The sequence below is a fragment of the Chiloscyllium plagiosum genome, unplaced genomic scaffold (genome assembly GCF_037043375.1).
Source record: "Chiloscyllium plagiosum isolate Xiang-an unplaced genomic scaffold, Cpla_swu_hap1 HiC_scaffold_11, whole genome shotgun sequence".
In the NCBI taxonomy this organism is placed as follows: Eukaryota; Metazoa; Chordata; class Chondrichthyes; order Orectolobiformes; family Hemiscylliidae; genus Chiloscyllium; species Chiloscyllium plagiosum.
In genome coordinates, this window is record NW_028270149.1 from 1370724 (window position 1) to 1394385 (window position 23662).

At 47.0% G+C, this 23662-nt stretch overlaps 1 protein-coding gene across 1 annotated transcript in view; it reads left to right on the plus strand.

The window, feature by feature from the left end:
- slc9a6a (solute carrier family 9 member A6a) overlaps positions 1 to 22462 on the plus strand; it is a 129171-nt gene extending 106709 nt beyond the window's left edge. Inside the window, exons 12-15 of the mRNA XM_087992299.1 lie at positions 6237 to 6291; positions 6754 to 6833; positions 21209 to 21314; positions 21934 to 22462. Of these exons, the coding sequence (XP_087848425.1) occupies positions 6237 to 6291; positions 6754 to 6833; positions 21209 to 21314; positions 21934 to 22197 (505 nt within the window). The 3' untranslated portion in view covers positions 22198 to 22462. The remainder of the gene's footprint in view (positions 1 to 6236; positions 6292 to 6753; positions 6834 to 21208; positions 21315 to 21933) is intronic.
- The last annotated feature ends 1200 nt before the right edge of the window (positions 22463 to 23662 follow it).

Below are 23662 nucleotides of genomic sequence, written 5' to 3' on the forward strand. Positions count from 1 at the left end.
AGTGACAATAACCGACAATCTGGCCTGGATCAACCACGTAGGTGTGACGGTCAAGAAGGCACAACAATGCCTCTTCTTCCTCAGGCAGCTCAAGAAATTTGGCAGGTTCATCAGGATCCTCACCTTAAAACTATGCCCACTGGTCATGGATCCCTCCACCTTGGTGATATGTTCCTTCCTGTCTACCCATCTGTACTCCTCATCATTTTGTACATCTCAATTATGTCCCTCTCAACCTCCTCTGCTCCAACCCCAGTCTGTCCAATCTCCCTTCATAACTCTCCAGCCTAGGAACATCCTGGTAAATCTCCTCTGCATCCTCTCTACTGTTATCATATCCCTCCTACAGTGGGGATACCAGAACTGCACACAATACTCAGCTGTGACTAAACCAACATTTCATTCAGTTTCAGCATGACCTCCCCTGCTCTTCAACACTCTTCCTTGGTTAGTTTAAACAAGTATCCCATATGCCTTCTTACCCACTTTGCCCACCTTAAGGGAGCAGTGTACGAACACACCAAGGTCCCTCTGACCCTTGGTGCTTCCCAGGGTCCTACCGTTCATCAGGTATTCCCGCGCCTTGTTGGTCCTGCCCAAGTGCATCACCTCGCAGTGAGCTGGATCGAATTTCATTTCCCAGTGGTCAGCACATTTGTCCAGCCTATCTATATCCTTCTGTAAACTAAGGCTCTCCTCCTATTTACCATCCAACTGAATTTTGTTTTACCCCCACACTACCGCCTAACTGCGGTAGTGCTTTTTTTTCCCCAACACCCATATTGTGTGTGTGCAGGTGTGAGACACAGTGAAAGACACAAAATACATGAATCTTTATCCAATTTCCACCACCAGGAAGAAAAGAAACACCTGAGTGGCCAGTGACAAACACTGCCCTTCACATCAAAGGGCAATGCTGTGTGATCAAAGTGAAGGGGAGGGCAGGGATTAAATCAAAATAGAGTTGGAGGGGGAAATAATGCACTCCACTCCCTGCGGCGCCCACCTCTCCCTGAACAACTCCAGGGTGTCGGTGGAGACCGCGTGCTCCTTCTCCAAGGACACCCGGGCCCTAACGTAACCGCGGAAGAGGGGCAGGCAGTCGGCCCTAACGACCCCCTCCACGGCCCGCTGCCTGGACCTGTTTTTGGCCAGGCCCAGGAGCAGACCCATGAGGAGGTCTTCAGACCTGCCCTCCCTCCTCCGTACTGGGTGCCCGAAGATCAGGAGCGTGGGACTGAAATGCAACCAAAACCAGAGGAGGAGGTTTTTGAGAAAATCAAAAAGGAAGTGCAAACGCCCACACCCAATATACACGTGGTCCACGGACTCCACAGCGCCACGGAACAAGCAGTTGGGCTGGGAGTCCGTGAAGCACCGCAATCTGCGGTTGCAGGGGACCGCTGCATGCAGCACCCTCCACCCCAGATCCCCGAGAGAAAGGGGGAGGACTCCCGCGTAGAGAGCCCTCCACTGGGGATCCCCATCGCCCAGGCACGCCAAGGCGTGTCCGGGCGGTGGATGAGGGAGAAGAGGTGGATGGTGTGCAGCAGCAGTCGATACAGGGCCCGCTTTTTTACGTCCTTAACAGGGACAAAACTAAAATTCCGGAGGCAGCTCAGGTTGTGGGGCACAGGCTCCCGCGGGAACAACTGATTTTATAGAATTGAACGAGTCAAGCTTCCCAACTAATGGAATGATGCCTAAATGTTTATCCCAACTCACAGATGACTGCTGCGTGCAAATTTCTTCAGGAGCATTTTATTTGTCTTGTTGCCACTGAAGTAACTCCACAGAGACTGGTAAACAACTGATTCTTACATTGTCTGTGAACTGACTGATAAACCTCCAACATTCAAGTTTAAATTATTTATAATTGGCTGAGTGGCAGGGAGAGAGTCTGTGACACAATTAAAGAAATTAGCATAGACAAACAAGAGCTTCTGAGTGGTCTGCTCAGATTAAAAGGAGATAGGGCCAAACAGCAAGGGCCCCAACACTGCCTCCTGCAGGAACCCACTTGTCACAGACTTCAAGTTGGAAAAACACCCCTCAATCATCACACTCTGCCTCCTGCCACACCACCCAATTCTGGAGTCAAATTTCCAAGGATCCCGCAGGCTCTTACCTTTGCTATCTGACTCCCATACGGGACCTTATCAAAAGACTTGCTGAAATCCAGTAGACTACATCAATAGCATTACCCCCACCCACAGACCTGATCACCTCGTTGGAAAATTCAATCAACTCGATCAGACACAGCCTTCCCTTAACGAAACCATTCTGACTGTTCCTGATGAATCCCTGTCTCTCCAAATGCAGAATAATTCTGTCGCTTAGAATTGTCTCCAACTGTTTCCCCACCACAGAGGTTAGACTGATTGCTTTGTAGTTTCCTGGATTATCCCTTGCTCCCTTCTTGAGTAACAGGACCATATTGTCTGTCCTCTAGTACCTCCCCAGAGGCCAGATAAAAATTGAAGATTTTTGCAAATGCCCCTACTATTTCCTCCTTGCCTCATTCATCAGCCTGGGATACATTTCATCCAGCCTAGAGGTTTATCTCCTTTTAAACCTACCAGACCACTCAGGACCTCCTACCTATCTATGGTAACTTCTTTAAGTGTATCAACAGGCCCTTTCCCTGATTTCTAGATTCCTCCATCTCACCAGTGAACACCAACACACAATGTTCATTTAGAATCCTACCTCCATCCTCAGGCTCCACGATGTAGTTACTCAATGTTTCAGATGTGATTTAATTTATCATTACAGTATGAGCATAGCGTATTCAAAACTAAACATGAAACAGAGGATTCAGAAGAAGAAAATGGAGGTATGCACAATAAGGACATTGTATTGTCACAAGTGGTATAGACACTGATGAATGTGTTGATGACAGAATCTTTCAATTATGCAATTAGACAGTGAATACAATCTACAGTGTGTGTCATATATTAGCTGACACTGCTACCTGAACTCTGAATAATAAGGATTAGGGCAAAGTTAAGGAAGTTATTTGGAGCAGAGAAGAGGAAGAGATGATCTTATTGGGGTGTTTAAAATTATAGCTGGAAATGTGTTGCTGGAAAAGCGCAGCAGGTCAGGCAGCATCCAGGGAATAGGAGAATCGACGTTTCGGGCATAAGCCCTTCTTCAGGAATGAGGAAAGTTTGTCCAGCAGGCTAAGATAAAAGGTAGGGAGGAGGGACTTGGGGGAGGGGCGTCGGGAATGTGATAGGTGAAAAGAGGTCAAGGTGAGGGTGATAGGTCAGACTGGGGTGGGGGCGGAGAGGTCGGGAAGAAGATTGCAGGTTAGGAAGGCGGTGCTGAATTCGATGGATTTGACTGAGACAGGGTGGGGGGAGGGGAAATGAGGAAACTGGTGAAATCTGAGTTCATTCCTTGTGGTTGGAGGGTTCCTAGCCGGAAGATGAGGCGTTCTTCCTCCAACCGTCGTTTTGTTGTGGTCTGACGATGGAGGAGTCCAAAGACCTGCATGTCCTTGGTGGAGTGGGAGGGGGAATTGAAATGTTGAGCTACAGGGTGGTTGGGTTGGTTGGTCCGGGTGTCCCAGAAGTGTTCTCTGAAACGCTCCGCAAGGAGCTGGCCTGTCTCCCCAATATAGAGGAGGCCACATCGGGTGTAGAGGATGCAATAGATGATATGTGTGGAGGTGCAGGTGAATCTGTGGCGGATATGGAAGTTTCCTTTGGGGCCTTGGAGGGAGGTGAGGGGGGAGGTGTGGGCGCAAGTCTTGCAGCTCCTGCGGTTGCAGGGGAAGGTGCCGGGAGTGGAGGTTGGGTTGGTGGGGGGTGTGGATCTGACGAGGGAGTCACGGAGGGAGTGGTCTTTACGGAATGCTGATAGGGGAGGGGAGGGAAATATATCCTTGGTGGTGGGGTCCGTTTGGAGGTAGCGGAAATGACGGCGGATGATGCGCTGTACATGGAGATTGGTGGGGTGGTAGGTGAGGACCAGTGGGGTTCTGTCCTGGTGGCGGTTGGAGGGGCGGGGCTCAAGGGCGGAGGAGCGGGAAGTGGAAGAGATGCGGTGGAGGGCATTGTCGACCACGTCGGGGGGGAAATTGCGGTCCTTGAAGAAGGAGGCCATCTGGGTTGTGCGTTTTTGGAACTGGTCCTCCTGGGAGCAGATGCGGCGGAGTCGAAGGAATTGGGAGAATGGGATGGCGTTTTTACAGGGGGCAGGATGGGAGGAGGTGTAGTCCAGGTAGCTGTGGGAGTCAGTCGGTTTGTAGTAGATGTCCGTGTTGATTCGGTCGCCTGAGATGGAAATAGAAAGGTCGAGGAAGGGGAGGGAGGAATCTGAGACTGTCCAGGTGAATTTGAGGTCGGGGTGGAAGGTGTTGGTGAAGTGGATGAACTGTTCAACCTCCTCGTGGGAGCACGAGGCGGCGCCGATACAGTCATCGATGTAGTGGAGGAAAAGGTGGGGGGTGGGGCCAGTGTAGTTGCGGAAGATGGATTGTTCCACATACCCTACGAAGAGGATGTTTAAAATTATAAACAATTTTGACAGGGGAAAGAAGGATATTCTATTTCTACTGGTTAGTATGTCAGTTACTAGGGGTCACAATTTCAAGATTGTCAGCAAGAGAGCTGAGAGTGAGATGAGGAGAAACTTCTTTACTGAGAGAGTTGTTAGCATTTGGGATGTAGTGTCTGGGAGAGTGGCAGAGATAGATTACATAAGACATTTGAAAAGAGAGCTGGATATATTTGGCATGTCCATTAGGACCCTCAGCAACTTCGACAGATGCACCATTGGAAGAATACTGTCCAGGTACGTAACAGCCTGGTACAGCAATTGCTCAGCCCAGGACCATAGGAAACTACAGAAGATGGTGTGTTCAGCCCATACCATCACGGGAGCCAATCTTCCATCCATGGACTCCATTTACACGGCTCGCTGCCAATGGAAAGGCTGCCAACAACATCAAAGACCAATGGCACCCTGGTAATAATCTCCTACAACCTCTTCCATCAGGCAGAAGATACAGAAGCTTGAACACAGGCACCAGCAGGTTCAGGAACAGCTTCTTTCTGGCCATTGTTAGACTCATGAATGGACTCTCGAGCCTCAGATAATGCTAACCGTGCTAACGCTGATCTTGCCTAATGCACACCCTGTGCAATTTAATCTGTATGCCTCTGTCTAAGTCTCTTTGATCTGTACATCCTTGCTTATTATGATCTACCTGTACTGCTCGTAAACAAAGCTTTTCACTGGACTTCAGTACATGTGACAATCAATTTTAAAGTGATTGTATAGAGGAGTATGGAGAAAGGGCTGGAGAGTGGGATTAGCTGGGTAGCTCTTTTGGGAGCTGGTACGAACATAATGGGTTGAATGGCCTCATGCTGTTGTAAAAGTCTATGATTCTAAGTTGAGAGTTCCACCTGTTTACCAGTTGAGGATGACATTATATTCAAGCCTTTGAAGAGAGTGGTCATTCTGCGGAAAATAACTGGAATCAGTCCTTTCAATAGCACAGATACAGTACCCAGTAAAATAGCTTATTAAGGAAGCCATTGATGAAGAAAGCACAGATGAAACTGGGTATGGAAAATCAACCAAGTTACTGAATTTATAATTTTTCTTATGGAAAAGGGAAGTAAATTTGCTCTTTGTATTGGGAAGCGAAAGGAATCCGAAATGCAGTAAAACACACCTTTCCAGTAGAGACTTCCTCCTCGAGTGAAGCAGTAATTATGGGAAAGTGGGAAAGTTCGTAGAAACTGTTGACTTACTGCAAAAGGATACTTAGACATTTAATGTCAAAGAGTAAAATAATGTCATAATTTTCTACATTCTGTTTGTTATTATTGCATATAAATATTATTTATTTACAAAGGGAAATGGGAATCTATTTTTATCTAATCAGGTTTGAAGGAATCCCTAATTAAATAAGGAAACCAGTGATAGCTTTATAAATGAAGAGATAATTGGGTGTAAATGTGTGGAGCTGGGAATCATTGTGAGGTGAGTTTTATAGAATATGGTTAACTGAATAAAGCTCGTGGACTTGGAAATTGTTTAAACCTCAAGAGTATAACATGGGGAGAGTCTGGGTGAATGGGAGAGATATTAAAGGTGCAGTTGCAGTTTTGTGAGCAAGACTGAAAGTTTGATGTAAATCTCCAGCTGCAGGGTATCCACTTTAGTGTCAGAAATGTCAGTGTTGAAGTGAATCTGTTTTGAATCTTGTCTTTCAGGGTGGGTGTCAATCCTGAACAAGAACAATCTGCAAATGTTGACCATTTCCAGCAGGTGAGTCTGTTAGGTAAACACTGGCGTTTACACAGATACTTCCTCATGGACTTCAAGCTGATCTCCACCAGTCAGTTTTTCACTGAAATCTGTCGTTTTCCGTGTGTTACAGAAACATAATTAGCATCAGAGAATCTCAAGCAATGAGAGAGGACACTGAGCTGATTGAATCTGTGACAGCTCGATAAATCCCACACATTATTCTTTATACACTGCCCTGGGAATATTGGCTGCAAAGCTATCGGAGTTTTTCCAAGTCAGTCAGTTTCTGATTTTATCTGACTCAGTCTCAGCAAAAAACCTTGCTCGAACTCACCAAGTGGTCTCAAGTTTAATCAGGTGATCCAGTTACTGTTAGTCTGATTGGTTAGTTTTGGGAGGATGTGGGAATTGGGAGGGTTTTTTTGGGAATCTGAATGCATTACTGAGGATTCGACCCCTTTCCATTTTCCAATTCCTTAGGATGGTCCAGACGGGGAGAGAAGGAACACTAAAGCTGAAAGTGCCTGGCTGTTCCGGCTGTGGTACACATTTGATCACCAGTATCCTTTCCTCAAAAACTGGCTCTGATTCCAGCTAGAGCTGTACTCTCCAAGGTTTCTAATGCAGGATCTCTCACCAATTCACAGGAAGCAACTGCAATACTCAATAAATATTCATATGAGAGACCGCCTCGCTGTGACGGTCAGACTGTGTTGGCCTGTGGCCGTGACAGCCAGACTGTGTTGGCCTGTGGCCATGACGGTCAGACTGTGTTAGCCTGTGGCCGTGACGGTCAGACTGTGTTGGCCTGTGGCTGTGACGGTCAGACTGTGCGTCCTGTGTCCGTGACGGTCAGAATGTGCGGCCTGTCACCGTGACAGTCAGACTGTGTTGGATTGTCGCCATGATGGTCAGACTGTGTTGGCCTGTCACTGTGACGGTCAGACTGTGTTGGCCTGTGGCTGTGACGGTCAGACTGTGCGGCCTGTGGCTGTGACAGTCAGACTGTGTTGGCCTGTGGCCGTGATGGTCAGACTGTGCGGCCTGTCACTGTGACGGTCAGACTGTGTTGGCCTGTGGCTGTGACAGTCAGACTGTGTTGGTCTGTCACCGTGACGGTCAGACTGTGTTGCCCTGTGGCTATGACGGTCAGACTGTGCGGCCTGTGGCTGTGATGGCGACAAGCCAACACAGTCTGACCATCACAGCCACAGGCCAACACAGTCTGACCGTCACAGCCACAGGCCAACACAGTCTGACCGTCACGGCCACAGGCCAACACAGTCTGACCGTCACAGCCACAGGCCAACACAGTCTGACCGTCACAGCCACAGGCCAACACATTCTGTCCGTCACGGCCACAGGCCAACACAGTCTGTCTGTCACAGCCACAGGCCAACACAGTCTGTCCATCACAGCCACAGGCCAACACAGTCTGACCGTCACAGCCACAGGCCAACACAGTCTGATCGTCATGGCGACAAGCCAACACAGTCTGACCATCACAGCCACAGGCCAACACAGTCTGACCGTCACAGCCACAGGCCAACACAGTCTGACCGTCACAGCCACAGGCCAACACAGTCTGATCGTCACAGCCACAGGCCAACACATTCTGTCCGTCACGGCCACAGGCCAACACAGTCTGACCGTCACAGCCACAGGCCAACACAGTCTGTCCATCACAGCCACAGGCCAACACAGTCTGACCGTCACAGCCACAGGCCAACACAGTCTGACCGTCACGGCCACAGGCCAACACAGTCTGACTGTCACAGCCACAGGCCAACACAGTCTGTCCATCACAGCCACAGGCCAACACAGTCTGACCGTCACAGCCACAGGCCAACTCAGTCTGACCGTCACTGCCACAGGCCGCACAGTCTGACCGTCACGGTGACAGGCCAACACAGTCTGACCGTCACGGTGACAGGCCAACACAGTCTGACCGTGACGGTCAGACTGTACGGCCTGTGGCAGTGACGGTCAGACTGAGTTGGCCTGTGGCTGTGACGGTCAGACTGTGTTGGCCTGTGGCTGTGATGGACAGACTGTGTTGGCCTGTGGCTGTGACAGTCAGACTGTGTTGGCCTGTGGCCGTGACGGTCAAACTGTGTTGGCCTGTGGCTGTGACGGTCAGACTGTGTTGGCCTGTGGCTGTGATGGACAGACTGTGTTGGCCTGTGGCCGTGACGGACAGACTGTGTTGGCCTGTGGCCGTGACGGTCAGAATGTGTTGGCCTGTGGCTGTGACGGTCAGACTGTGTTGGCCTGTGGCTGTGACGGTCAGACTGTGTTGGCCTGTGGCCGTGACGGACAGAATGTGTTGGCCTGTGGCTGTGACGATCAGACTGTGTTGGCCTGTGGCTGTGACGGTCAGACTGTGTTGGCCTGTGGCTGTGACGGTCAGACTGTGTTGGCCTGTGGCTGTGATGGTCAGACTGTGTTGGCTTGTCGCCATGACGATCAGACTGTGTTGGCCTGTGGCTGTGACGGTCAGACTGTGTTGGCCTGTGGCTGTGATGGACAGACTGTGTTGGCCTGTGGCTGTGACAGACAGACTGTGTTGGCCTGTGGCCGTGACGGACAGAATGTGTTGGCCTGTGGCTGTGACGGTCAGACTGTGTTGGCCTGTGGCCGTGACGGTCAGACTGTGTTGGCCTGTGGCTGTGACGGTCAGACTGTGTTGGCCTGTGGCTGTGATGGTCAGACTGTGTTGGCTTGTCGCCATGACGATCAGACTGTTGGCTTGTCGCCGTGACAATCAGACTGTGTTGGCCTGTGGCTGTGACAGTCAGACTGTGTTGGCTTGTCGCCATGACGATCAGACTGTGTTGGCTTGTCTCCGTGACGATCAAACTGTGTTGGCCTGTGGCCGTGACGGTCAGACTGTGTTGGCTTGTCGCCATGACGATCAGACTGTGTTGGCTTGTCTCCGTGACGATCACACTGTGTTGGCCTGTCACCGTGACGGTCAGACTGTGTTGGCCTGTGGCTGTGACGGTCAGACTGTTGGCTGGGCGACTGGTTTACGATGCAGAATGACACCAACAGCGTGGGTTCAATTCCTGCACCAGATGAGGTTGCCCTGAAGGACTCTCCTTCTCAACCTCTCCTGTCGCCTGAGGCATGGTGACCCTCAGGTTAAACTACCACCAGTCATCTCTCTCTCTCTAATGAGAGAACAGCCCCTGTGGTCTGGTAGAACTGTTGCAACTTTACATTAGCTTTGGGTGGGGTGGTTGGTTAGCTCAGTTGGCTGGACAGCTGGTTAGTGAATGCAGAGTGATGCCAACAGCATGGGTTCAATTCTTCAAACTGTACAGACTTCTGTATTCATTGGTCTGTCGCTGTACTCTTTAAACTGTATAACTTGTTGCTGTATTCAGCTAACTGTACGGCTGGTCATTGCCTTGTTTCACCTGTCAGTCTGTGCTAGTTTTGACACTTGTCAGCCAATCTAATATTCTGCCTTCTGTTGGAACTTTCAATTGAAGAAATGGCAGGAGAAGACTGCACTTTGAATCTTTTCAATCATTCACTAAGATCTGTGCCTCCTCAACTCCAGCTTCCACACCATTCCAAGTAACTGAGTATTCATCTCCTCTGCTCACTGTCCATCTCTCTCTCTCTCACTCTGTCTGTCTGTCTCTCTCTCTATCTCTCACTCCCTCAAACATACTCAGTGACTGATCCTCTTCTGCTCTCTGAAATTCCACTGGATGAAGACATTTCTCATTATCGTCCAAATTCCCTGTCCCTTTACCACCACCTACCAGTCCTGGGACTCTCTAGTCAGGGTCAACACCCTCTCAGGTTCACCCCTGCCAGAGTCTCAAAGAATTCCATTTGTTTCAATGAGACAATAGACAATAGGTGCAGGAATAGGCCATTCTGCCCTTCGAGCCTGCACCACCATTCAATATGATCATGGCTGACCATCCTTAATCAGTATCCTGTTCCTGCCTTATCTCCATAACCCTTGATTCCACTATCCTTAAGAGCTCTATCCAACTCTTTCTTAAATGAATCCAGAGACTGGGCCTCCACTGCCCTCTGGGGCAGAGCATTCCACACAGCCACCACTCTCTGGGTGAAGACGTTTCTCCTCATCTCTGTCCTAAATGGTCTACCCCGTATTTTTAAGCTGTGTTCTCTGGTTCGGCACTCACCCATCAGCGGAAACATGTTTCTTGCCTCCAGAGTGTTCAATCCTTAAATAATCTTATATGTCTCAATCATATCCCCTCTCAGTCTTCTAAACTCAAGGGTATACAAGCCCAGTCGCTCCAGTCTTTTAGTGTAAGGTAATCCCGCCATTCCAGGAATTGACCTCGTGAACCTACGCTGCACTCCCTCAATAGCCAGAATGTCTTTTCTCAAATTTGGAGACCAGAACTGCACACAGTACTCCAGGTGTGGTCTCACCAGGGCCCTGTACAGCTGCAGAAGAACCTCTTTGCTTCTATACTCAATCCCTCTTGTTATGGAGGCCAGCATGCTATTAGCCTTCTTCACTACCTGCTGTACCTGCATGCTTGCCTTCATTGATGGTGTACAAGAACACCCAGATCTCTCTGTACTGCCCCTTTACATAAATTGATGCCGTTGAGGTAGTAATCTGCCTTCCTGTTCTTGCCACCAAAGTGGATAACCATACATTTATCCACATTAAACAACATCTGCCATGCATCTGCCCACTCACCTAACTTGTCCAGGTCACCCTGTAATCTCCTAACATCCTCATCACATTTCACCCTGCCACCCAGCTTAGTATCATCAGCAAATTTGCAAATGTTATTACTGATACCATCTGCTCTCCTTCTCCTGAGTGTAGGTACAGTAACTATAGGCCGGTGAGTCTCACTTCTGTTGTGGGCAAAGTCTTAGAGAGAATTGTAAGGGATAGGATTTATGCACATCTGGATAGGAATAATGTGATCAAGGATAGTCAGCATGGTTTTGTGAAGGGCAGGTCGTGCCTCACAAACCTTATTGAATTCTTTGAAAAGGTGACGAAGGAGGTTGATGAGGGGAAAGCGGTAGATGTGGTATATATGGATTTTAGTAAGGCGTTTGATAAGGTTCCCCATGGTAGGCTACTGCAGAAAATACGGAGATATGGCATTGAGGGTGAGTTGGAGGTTTGGATTAGGAATTGGCTGGATGGAAGAAGACAGAGGGTAGTAGTTGATGGCAAAGTTTCTTCATGGAGTGCCGTCACTAGCGGTGTTCCACAAGGATCTGTTTTGGGACCATTGCTGTTTGTCATTTTTATAAATGACCTTGAAGAGGGGTTAGAAGGTTGGGTGAGCAAGTTTGCGGATGACACGAAAGTCGGAGGAGTTGTTGACAGTGAGGAAGGATGTGGCAGGTTACAGCAGGATATAGAGAAGCTGCAGAGCTGGGCAGAAAGGTGGCAAATGGAATTCAATGTAGCTAAGTGTGAGGTGATTCACTTTGGGAAGAATAACAAAAAGATGGGGTATTGGGCTAATGGTCGGATACTTGGTAGTGTGGATGAGCAGAGGGATCTTGGTGTCCATGTACACAGATCTCTGAAAGTTGCCACCCAGGTAAATAGTGCGGTGAGGAAGGCATATGGCGTACTGGCTTTTATTGGTAGAGGAATTGAGTTCCAGAGTCCTGATGTCATGATGCAGTTGTATAAGACTCTGGTGCGGCCGCATCTGGAATATTGTGTGCAGTTTTGGTCGCCATACTATAGGAAGGATGTGGAGGCACTGGAACGGGTGCAGAGGAGGTTTACCAGGATGTTGCCTGGTATGGAAGGAAGATCGTATGAGGAAAGACTGAGACACTTGGGGCTGTTTTCATTAGAGAAAAGAAGGTTTAGGGGTGACTTGATTGAGGTGTACAAGATGATTAGGGGGTTAGATAGGGTTGACAGTGTGAACCTTTTCCCGCGTATGGAGTCGGGTATTACAAGGGGGCATAGCTTTAAATTAAGGGGGGGTAGATATAGGACTGAAGTTAGGGGTAGGTTCTTCACTCAGCGAGTCGTAAGTTCATGGAATGCCCTGCCAGCAGCAGTGGTGGACTCTCCCTCTTTATGGGCATTTAAGCGGGCATTGGATAGGTATATGGAGGATAGTGGGTTAGTATAGGTTAGGTGGGCTTGGATCGGCGCAACATCGAGGGCCAAAGGGCCTGTACTGCGCTGTATTCTTCTATGTTCTATGTTCTACAGCACGGCCTGTATGCTCACCAACAGCAGCAGCTTAATGCTTTACTGAAAGTTACAGCTCTGTTTCTGTAGAGAGTTTCTAGAATCTGGTGAAATTACATTCTTGGGAAGAACATGTCCACAGGCCGATGACCGTCAGAACTCCGAATAGTTCAGGGATTAATTTCCAGAATGATCTGACCGTTACAGAAGGCCCAGTCTCTCAGTTACCAGCCAACCCTGGGGTGTGAGTAATCTCCTGAGTTAATCTTAGCTGGTGACAGTAATGCTACTCTCATTCTTCCCAGCAGCCCGAACAATTCCATCCAGAATCTTCTCCCCTCTCTCTTCATTGGATTATGATAGAGTGAAGAAGAAGTGAACAAAATGGTTTATATAAAGCAGAATCCACACATCTTTCTGTTTCAAATGATTTTGCAGAACCAGAGAGAGAGAGAGAGAGAGAGAGTGTTGTCATGTGTCAGAAGAGCCAGCAGAGAGCGCTTCAGGACAGATGATGGATACAACTGGCGGGGTCAGGGTTCCAGCAGAACAAAATTGCTGGCAAAACTCAGCAAGGCTAGCAGTATCTGTGAGAGAAAGCAGAGTTAACGATTTGAGCCCAGTGTCTCTTCTTCAGATCTGATAGTAGCTAAGAAAGGGTGGCATATGTGTTGAAGACAGGGTGGGGATGGGAGTAAAGGAGTAAACAATAGGCCAGAGTGAGAAAATGACAGTTAAACAGACAAAGGGACGGAAAATGATAAACCAGGGAGAAAAGAAAAGCTGCTAATGGGGACAGTGAGTAGGTGAGAGTGGGCTGGCTGTGCTGGAAGCAGCCCAAGGCATGACAGGGCCTGGGCTGTGGGGGTAGGTAAAGGACACGGGCGAAGGTGGTCAGGCCCGAAAATTACTGACCTCAACCTGAGGTTGCAGGGTCTCAAAGGGGGAATGAGGAGCTGTTCTTCCAGCTTGTGCTGAGCTTCACTGGAGCACTGCAGCAAACCCGAGACAGAGATGTTGGCCAGGGAACAGGGTGGAGTGGTGAAGTCAAAGTGTGGTGCTGGAAAAGCACAGCAGGTCAGGCAACATCCGAGCAGCAGGAGAATTAACGTTTTGGGCATACACCTCTCATCAGGAATTCAATGTTGTGGGAGAGAAGAGAAGGGGTGAGGGTAGAGTGAAGGAAATGGGTTGGACATGGTGAAGGGCTGTGTCACCCACAAGGATGAGGAATCCTCAGTTGAGGAAAAGGGAATATTTCTGAAATGCCCCATCCCACAGAAGATAGCATATCAGATGAAGAAACTGGGAGAATGGAATGGAGTTTCCTAGCTACCAACAGTTCTGAAGAAGGGTCACTGGACTCTAAACGTTAACTCTGTTTCTCTCCCCACAGATGCTGCCAGACCTCCTGAGGTTTTCCAGCAATTTTTGGTTTTATTTCACATTTTCAGCATTTGGACTTCTTTATTTAATTTCAGGTTTCCAAAACTGATTGGCTGTTTCAGTCACATGGCTGCCATCTGTCCTGACCCCTCACCCCTGCAGTTGGTCACTCACAGTCTTTATCGAATGGCTGATACATTTTTTGGCTCTCTCTCTGATTTGCTGTCAGTGGGAAATAAATTATTCAATTCTGGAAACTCAAAAAACTCCTAGAATATCAGTAAGCACCCAAGGAAGACTTTTCAACACCTATGAAATAGAAAGACTTGTTAAAATTGTGGTATATTTATTAGAGCAATGCAGGTAAAGGGGGTGTAGTAGAAATGCCAGACACATTGAAAGGATGGGACACAATGGGTAGAGGTCAGTAATTGACAGTGAAGAATGAGGAGCTACAGACATAGGATTGAGAACTGACAGAAGATGGAGAGGAGGGCATAAATCCAGGAAAAGGGCCAGTCTTTTCATAGAATCAAACAGAGCAGAAGAGAGCCTTTGGCCGCCTGAGTCTGCACTGACACGTGAGAAACATCTGACCTTTAACCCAATCCCATTTACCAGCACTTGGCCCATAACCTTGAATGTTGTGATATGCCGAGTGCTCTTAAAGGATGTGAGACAACTTGCCTCTACCACCCTCCCAGGTGGTGCATTCCAGACAGAGACAACCCTCTGAGTAAAAAGATTTTCCTCACATTCCCCCCTAAACTTCCAGGTGCTCACTTTCAACCTGTGTCCCCTCAGAACTGACCCTTCAACTAAGAGGAATAGTGATCCTTATCTAATCTGACCATGCCCCTTGTAAAACTCAATCAGATCACCCCTCAGTCTTCTCTGCTCCAACAAAAACAACACAAGCCTATACAACCTTTCCTCATAACTTCAATTTTCCATCCCCGGCAGCATCCTGGTGAATCTCCTCTGCACCCCCTCCAGTGCAATCACGTCCTTCCTATAGTACAGTGACCAGAACTGCACACAGTACTCCAGCTACTGTGGTTTCACCAAAGTTCTGTACGACTCTGTCATGATCTTGATTGATAAAGGTGAGCGTCCCTTGTGCCTTTTTCACCACCCGACTAACATGACCTTCTATCTTCATAGATCTACAGTCAAACACCCCAATGTCTCTTTATTCCACAGATCTTCCTAATGTCGTGGTGTTCATTAAATACTTTCTTGTTGAATTACTCATTCCAAAGTGTATCACCCACACTTTCCAGGATTGAATTCCATCTGTTACTTAACTGCCCATTTGACCATTCTGTTTATATCAGGTTAGCAACCTGATCAATCTTTGTGTCATCCAACCATACCCCTCTACAGTTATCGATGTTATTTACATAAATGACTGATAATAGGGGACCCAGCACAGACCCCTGAGCTCCCAGTCACTAAAGCAGCCTCTGACATCATCCTCTCTGTCTGCAGAACAGCCAGTTTTGAACCACTTCAAAAATTCCCATGTGCGATTGTCTTCCTGCTCAGTCTCCTGTGTGGGACCTTGTCAAAGGCTTTGCTGAAATCCATATTAAAATTCATATTTATGATTGGGAGAAAGAGAAATGATTTCACCCAAAGGATTGTTAATCATTGGTACTCTGTCCCCATGCTGTGGGTGCTCCCTTGTGGCAGACCACATTTAATGTGGCGAGCTGAGAGGTGCTGCATTCCAGCAGAAACAACATGCTGAGACTGTATATTGTAAAGAGTAAACTCTAAAAGGAGTGCACTGGCAGACAGCCCTGGCTGCGTATGTACATTCAGAGGCAAGACAGGTAGAGAAAGCAGTTAATAAAGCAGATAGTGTTCTTAGCTTTATTAATAGGGCATAGTGTACAAAAGCAAGGAGATGATGTTGAAATTGTTTAAGATTCTTGCTAGAACTGAGCTGGAGTATTAGAGTCATAGAGATGTACAGCATGGAAACAGACCCTTCGGTCCAACCCGTCCATGCCGACCAGATATCCCAACCCAATCTAGTCCCACCTGCCAGCACCCGGCCCATATCCCTCCAAACCCTTCCTATTCATATACCCATCCAAATGCCTTTTAAATGTCGTAATTGTACCAGCCTCCACCACTTCCTCTGGCAGCTCATTCCATACACGTATCACCCTCTGCATGAAAAAGTTGCCCCTTAGGTCTCTTTTATATCTTTCCCCTCTCACCCTAAACCTATGCCCTCTAGTTCCAGACTCCCCCACCCCAGGGAAAAGACTTTGTCTATTTACCCTATCCATGCCCCTCATGATTTTATAAACCTCTACAAGGTCACCCCTCAGCCTCCGACGCTCCAGGGAAAACAGCCTCAGCCTGTTCACCGTCTCCCTTTAGCTCAAATCCTCCAACCTTGGCAACATCCTTGTAAATCTTTTCTGAACCCTTTCAAGTTTCACAACATCTTTCCGATAGGAAGGAGACCAGAATTGCATGCAATATTCCAACAGTGGCCTAACCAATGTCCTGTACAGCCGCAACAAGACCTCCCAACTCCTGTACTCAATACTCTGATCAATAAAGGAAAGCATACCAAACGCCTTCTTCACTATCCAATCTACCTGCGACTCCACTTTCAAGGAGCTATAGGGTGCCACAGTGGCTCAGTGGTTAGCACTGCTGCCTCACACCACCAGGGTCCTAGGTTCGATTCCCCACCTGTCTGTGTGGAGTTTGCACATACTTCCTGCGTGGGTTTCCTCTGGGTGCTCTGGTTTCCTTTCACAGTCACAAAGATGTGTGGGTTAGGTGAATTGGCCATGCTAAATTGCCCACAGTGTTAGGTGCGTTAGTCAGGGGTAAATGTAGGGTAGGGAAATGTGTTTGGGTGGCTTTCTCTTCGGATGGGCGGTGTGGACTTGTTGGGCCGAAGGGCCTGTTTCCACACTGTAGAGAATCTAATGTAATCTATTCTAACCTGCACTCCAAGGTCTCTTTGTTCAGCAACACTCCTGAGGACCTTACCATTAAGTGTATAAGTCCTGCTAAGATTTGCTTTCCCAAAATGCAGCACCTCACATTTATCTGAATTAAACTCCATCTGCCACTTCTCAGCCCATTGGCCCATCTGGTCCAGATCCTGTTGTAATCTGAGGTAACCCTCTTCGCTGTCCACTACACCTCCAATTTTGGTGTCATCTGCAAACTTACTAACTGTACCTCTTATGCTCGCATCCAAATCATTTATGTAAATGACAAAAAGTAGAGGGCCCAGCACTCCACTGGTCACAGGCCTCCAGTCTGAAAAACAACCCTCCACCACCACACTCTGTCTTCTACCTTTTGAGCTGGTTCTGTATCCAAATGGCTAGTTCTCCCTGTATTCCGTGAGATCTAACCTTACTAATCAGTCTCCCATGGGGAACCTTGTTGAACGCCTTACTGAAATCCATATAGATCACGTCTGCTGCTCTGCCCTCATCAATCCTCTTTGTTACTTCTTCAAAAAACTCAATCAAGTTTGTGAGATATGATTTCCCATGCACAAAGCCATGTTGACTATCCCTAATCAGTCCTTGCCTTTCCAAATATATGTACATCCTGCCCCTCAGGATTCCCCCCAACAGCTTGCCCACCACCGAGGTCAGGCTCACTGGTCTATAGTTCCCTGGCTTGTCCTTACCACCCTTCTTAAACTGTGGTACCACGTTTGCCAACCCTGCAGTGGCACCACTTTAGCCAACCTCCAGTCTTCCGGCACCTCACCTGTGAGTATCGATGATACAAATATCTCAGCAAGTGGCCCCGCAATCACTTCTCTAGCTTCCCACGGAGTTCTAGGGTATACCTGATCAGGTCCTGGGGATTTATCCATCTTTATGCGTTTCAAGACATCCAGCACTTCCTCCTCTGAAATATGGACATTTTGCAAGATGTCGCCATCTATTTCCCTACAATCTATATCTTCCATATCCTTTTCCACAGTAAATACTGATGCAAAATATTCATTTAGTTTCTCCCGCATTTTCTGCGGCTCCACACAAAGGCCACCTTGCTGATCTTTGAGGGACCCTATTCTCTCCCTAGCTACCCTTTTGTCCTTAATGTTTTTATAAAAACCCTTTGGATTCTCCTTAATTCTATTTGCCAAAGCTATCTCATGTCCCCTTTTTGCCCTCCTGATTTCCCTCTTAAGTATACCTCTACTTGCTTTATACTCTTCTAAGGAATCACTCGATCTATCCTGTCTATACCTGACATATGCTTCCTTCTTTTTCTTAACCAAACCCTCAATTTCTTTAGTCATCCAGCATTTTAGTCATAGTTACCAGCATTCTCTTTCACCCTGACAGGAATATACTTTCTCTGAATTCTCGTTGTCTCATTTCTGAAGGCTTCCCATTTTCCAGCCGTCCCTTTACCTGTGAACATCTGCCCCCAATCAGCTTTCGAAAGTTCCTACCTAATACCGTCAAAATTGGCCATTCTCCAATTTAGAACTTCAACTTTTAGATCTGGTCTATCCTTTCCATCACTATTTTAAATCTAATAGAATTATGGTCGCTGGCCCCAAAGTGCTCCCCCATTGACACCTCAGTCACCTGCCCTGCCTTATTTCCCAAGAGTAGATCAAGTTTTGCACCTTCTCTAGCAGGTACATCCACATACTGAATCAGAAAATTGTCTTGTACACACTTAACAAATTCCCCTCCATCTAAACCCTTAACACTATGGCAGTCCCAGTCTATGTTTGCAAAGTTAAAATCTCCTACCATAACCACCTTATTATTCTTACAGATAGCTGAGATCTCCTCTCAAGTTTGTTTCTCAATTTCCCTCTGACTATTAGAGGGTCGATAATACAATCCCAATAAGGTGATCATCCCTTTATTATTTCTCAGTTCCACCCAAAAAACTTCCCTGGATGTATTTCCAGGAATATCCTCCCTCGGCACAGCTGTAATGCTATCCAAAACTGCCACTCCCCACCCCCTCGCCTCCCTATCTATCCTTCCTGTAGCATTGGTGTAGTATTGTGTACAGTTTTTGGTGCCATACTACAGGAAGAATGTGAATATGTTGGAGAGATTGTAGTAGAAATTTACAAGAATAGTCCAAGCAATGGGAGACCTCAAGACAAGGGGTCACGTTTTTAAGGTGAGAGGAGAGAGATTTAAAAAAGCTGTGAAGCAAAGTCTTTTTACATGGAGGGTAGTTCACATGTGGAATGAACTTCCTGAGGAAGTAGTGGATGTGGGTACAGTTACAATGTTTAAAAGACATTTGGATAGGAAAGGTTTGAAGGGATATGGGCCAGGAGCAGGCAGGTGGGACTAGTTTAGTTTGGGACTATGTTCGACATGGACTGGTTGGACTGAGGGGTCTCCTTACCTGCTGTATGGCTCTGTGAGAAAGTTCTGTTGTAGAATATAGAACATAGAACAGTACAGGTCCTTCAGCCCTTGATGTTGTGCCGACCGTTTATCCTGCTCTAAGATCATACTAACCTACATACCCTTTGTTTTACTATCATCCTTGTGCCTATTCAAGAATCACTTAAATATCCCAAATGTCTCTGACTCTACTACCACTGCTAGCAGTGCATTTCACTCTCTATGTAAAGAACCTACCTCTGACATCTCCCCTAAACCTTCCTCCAATCACATTAAAATTATGCCTCTCGTGATAGACATTTCCACCCTGGGTAAAATGTCTCTGGCTATCCACTCTATCTATGCTCTTATCATCTTGTACACCTCTATCAAGTCACCTCTCATCCTTCTTCACTCTAATGAGAAAAGCCCTAGCTCCCTCAACCTTTCTTCATAAGACATGCCCTCCAGTCCAGGCAGCATACTGGTAAATCTCCTTGTACCCACTCTACCCTTCCTATAATGAGGCGACCAGAACTAAACACAACATTCCAAGTGTGATCTAACCAGGGCTCTGTGGAGCTGCGGCATAACCTTGTGGCTGCTAATCTCAAGCCCCCTGCTAATGAAAGCCAACACACCATATGCCTCCTTAACAACCCTATCAACTTAAGTGGCAACTATGAACATGGACTCCAAGAACCCTCAGTTCCTCCACACTGCCAAGAATCTGCCTTTAACCCTGCATTCTGTGTTCAAATTCGACCTGCCAAAATGAATCACTTCACACTTTTCCAGGTTGAACTCCTGGAATTTCAGCCCAGTTCTGCATCCTGTCAATGTCTGGTTGCAACCTACAACAGCCCTCCACACTATCCACAACTCCACCAACCTTTGTGTCATCTGCAAACTTACTAACCCCCACACCCCCTTCCACTTCCTCATCCAAGTCATTTATAAAACTCACAAAGAGCAGAGGCCCCAGAACCGATCCCTGCGGAACACCACTGGTCACCAAGCTCCAGGCTGAATACGTTCCATCTACCACCACCTTCTGTCTTCTATGGGCCAGCCTATTCTGTATCCAGACAGCCAGACTTCCCTGTATCCCATGCCTCCATAAGGAATGATTGAAGAGTTTGGGACTGTCCTCCTTGGAGCAGAGAAGGCTAGAAGGAAATTTGATGGAAGTTTTCAAAATCATGAGGAGTCTAGGCAGAGTTGAGATGAAACACTGTGGTGCCATTGGGGGAAGGAATGAGAGCTAGAAGGTGCAGTTTTTAGCTAATTGTTTAAAGAAGCAATGGTGAGGCAAGTGGTTGAGGTTTCTGGAGTGCACTGCCTGAGAGTGTGCTGGGGGCAGGCTCAATCAATGCTTTCAACAGGACTTCAGACAAATATCTGTAGAATGAAAATGTGTAGGCCCATGGGGAAAGGTACAAGGCAAATTGTTCCCTCAGAGTGTCAACATAGACATGACTGACTGACAGGTCTCTGTACTCTAGGCATTCTGTGAATTTGTTACAGAATCTGCTTCCAACATCCTTTCAGGCAGTACCTTACAGAAAGTGAAAGTCATCAGGATCCAAAAGGATTCATTAGTGAAAGACAACTGGTGTTGAGTTAAATCTGAGGGTCATCGTGGCTCAGGTGATGGAGCGAGGTTGAGAGGGTAGGACCTTCAGACTGACTTCAGCCTGTCATTTAACCAGGAATTAAACCTGGGAATTAAGCCCCTGCTGTTGGTGTCACGTTATGTTACAGACAAGCTGCTGGCTAACTCAGCTACTGTGCTCCAGGCAACAACCCACTGTGTCAAGCAAACATTCTGTATTACCCCGTCTGACAGGGGGAGCTCTTTTCCACCCCCCACCCCCCTTACTCCCCTTCTGATGGGGGGAGCTCTCAGGTTTCTGTCATTCAGTTTCTCCTGTTTTCTCCATGTGCAGTCAGTTTGTGAAGTAGTTTTCCTTCACAGAATACCCAGTTATTTGAAGCCGATATTAACACACAGTGGGCCCCCCCTCACCAGCACTTTACCCAGCTGCTGTGCTCCAGTTGCCAGGATCCTGACCAGCCCCCTGGCCTATGAGGTGAGAACATCTTACTGCCTACATATCTCTATGGTTGTTTTTTTCCAGAAGCTGCTTGGAGCTAGGGCTTGTGTCTTTCTGTGCTCAATATGTGAAACTGCACACTTTAACCAGAGAGGAGCTTTAGGGAGGTCTATCATTGGTTTGGTTCCTCCTGAATTCCAGATATTCCCACAGTCTGAGTGTTGGACAGTCAATCCAATCCCAGCTCCAACTCAGTGACACTCCTTTATTGGCCAGTGGCTAATGTGAGGATCTGCCTCTGTGTTCCAGCACACACTGTCTAATAGCATCAGGGTCACATCTATCTGTGGCTTTTCTATAGCTGCTGGCTGACTGTGTGTGAACACTGCTGTATGTTTATACATTCATGTTTTATCATGATTTCTGTGTGTGTGTGTACATTTACACAAACCTGGAGCTGTCTCTCAAACGGCTTTGTGGCTGACCCTACAAACCCCATGAACTGCAGCAGTTGGAGAAGGCAGCTCGCCATAATCTCCAGGGTACCGAGGGATTGAAAGTAAATGCTGGCCCAGTGAGCTACATCCGCAGTCTGTAAATGAATAAAAGCAAAGTTGATGTCAGGCATCTTGAACTAATTGCTTCTCCTTCTCAGAACCAGGAGCAGCTGAAGGATGATGATTCTGAGCTGATTCTAAATGATGGTGATATCAGCTTATCATTTGGAGACTCTACCCTGGTCACGACTGACTCCAGCTACAGCAATGGTTCTGATCGCAGGAACCTCACTCAGAGTCTGGAAGATGCCCAGGAGCAGGATCAGGCCTGTGGTGGGCATGAGCTGGTCGTCCCAGTGAGAGACACTGAACCCATCCTGAACCTAAAGCTTACTGAGAACTCAGGGCCTCAGCTGCTGTAAGCTGCCAATCAGTGTTTCATCGACCCTGAGTACAACTTCTCCCTTGGCCAATACCATCTGCTCAGCCGAGATCGCACATGCACTCCAAATATTCTTCAGATTTTTAAGGGCTGCTATTTAATCTATTTTGGGTTATGGTGAATGATTGAACATTGCTCACAAGCAGAGATGATTTGTCATAGTTATTGATGTGAATCGGTTATATTTAAGACAAATTCGGCGTCCATTCAGTTCCTTATTAAATAATCTGTTTTATCACACCTACTATTAACATGAAGTCAAGTGATCAAGGGCTTTGTTCACTTACTGCTTGACTTTGATGACTTTGAACTAGGTTGAAATTTGTGGCACATTTCAGTAAGACTTATTTTATTGATATTTGTGAATCCTCTGATAGCTCATTCTATCCCCTCCTATTAAAGCAGGATCATCCTGGAGAGCCCATCATTCTTAGTGTGTTAGAATCAACACTTTGTACTACTCTCCCAGTCCCTGGTTCCAGATCTGCTTGGTTCAGCATGAAGATTTCTTGCTGTTGACTAGCACATTTTTGAATTTTAATGATGTCAGTGAGAATGAGATTTGGATTGAATTGAAGGGATCTGCATTGTTGATCAGTACAGTCACTGTTCACTTACAGCTCTGCACTGTATCATTCTCCTGTCATTCCTATCAACAAAGTTCCAGAGGACCAGTTTGACAGCAAAGTTACTTCCATCCTTCTTTGTGACCCTGTTATCAGAATGATTCAGTGAACAATGCACAGAGCACTGGTGTCCCATAGTCATTAACTGACAGGTTCAGCACAATCTCATCCCAACTCTTTACTCCCACACTGATCTCACAACTGATTCAGACCAGATCAATCGATATTCTGTCAAACACTGGTGTTACTGGAAATACTGTATTTTCTATGTACAAAACACCAAATGTAGAGAGTTAGGATGTAAGTTGAAAGGTAGGACCCTGATATTGTAGAGTATAACAGCCTCGAGAGAATTATAGTCATGTTGTTATTAGAGTGTAGCTGGAGTTTGGTGAAACGGGGGCCTCAAGGTGTAAGTCTTAGGAAATAATTCAATCTCAAATCTAATCTATCCTTTAATTTAGCAGTCAAGATTAGAGTGGTGCTGGAAAAACACAGCAGGTCAAGCAGCATCCGATGAGCAGGAAAATCGACGTTTCAGGCAAGAGCCCTTCATCACTGCAGCATCACTCTAACCTTGACTCTGATCTCCAGCATCTGCAGTCCTCAATTTCACCCTCTTTAATTTAACAGTTAACTAAAAGTTGCTGTTTTGATTGGGTGCAGTTTATTTGCAGCTTTCAAATAAGAATTTACAGGTACTAAGCTGAAGCTAGTTAATTATATAACTGGTTCATTAGATAACTAAATAACTGGTTCATTCCAATTCCCAAACCCTTGAATTAGGAGCCATGAAAAGAGGGCTCCTTCAGTACTGCC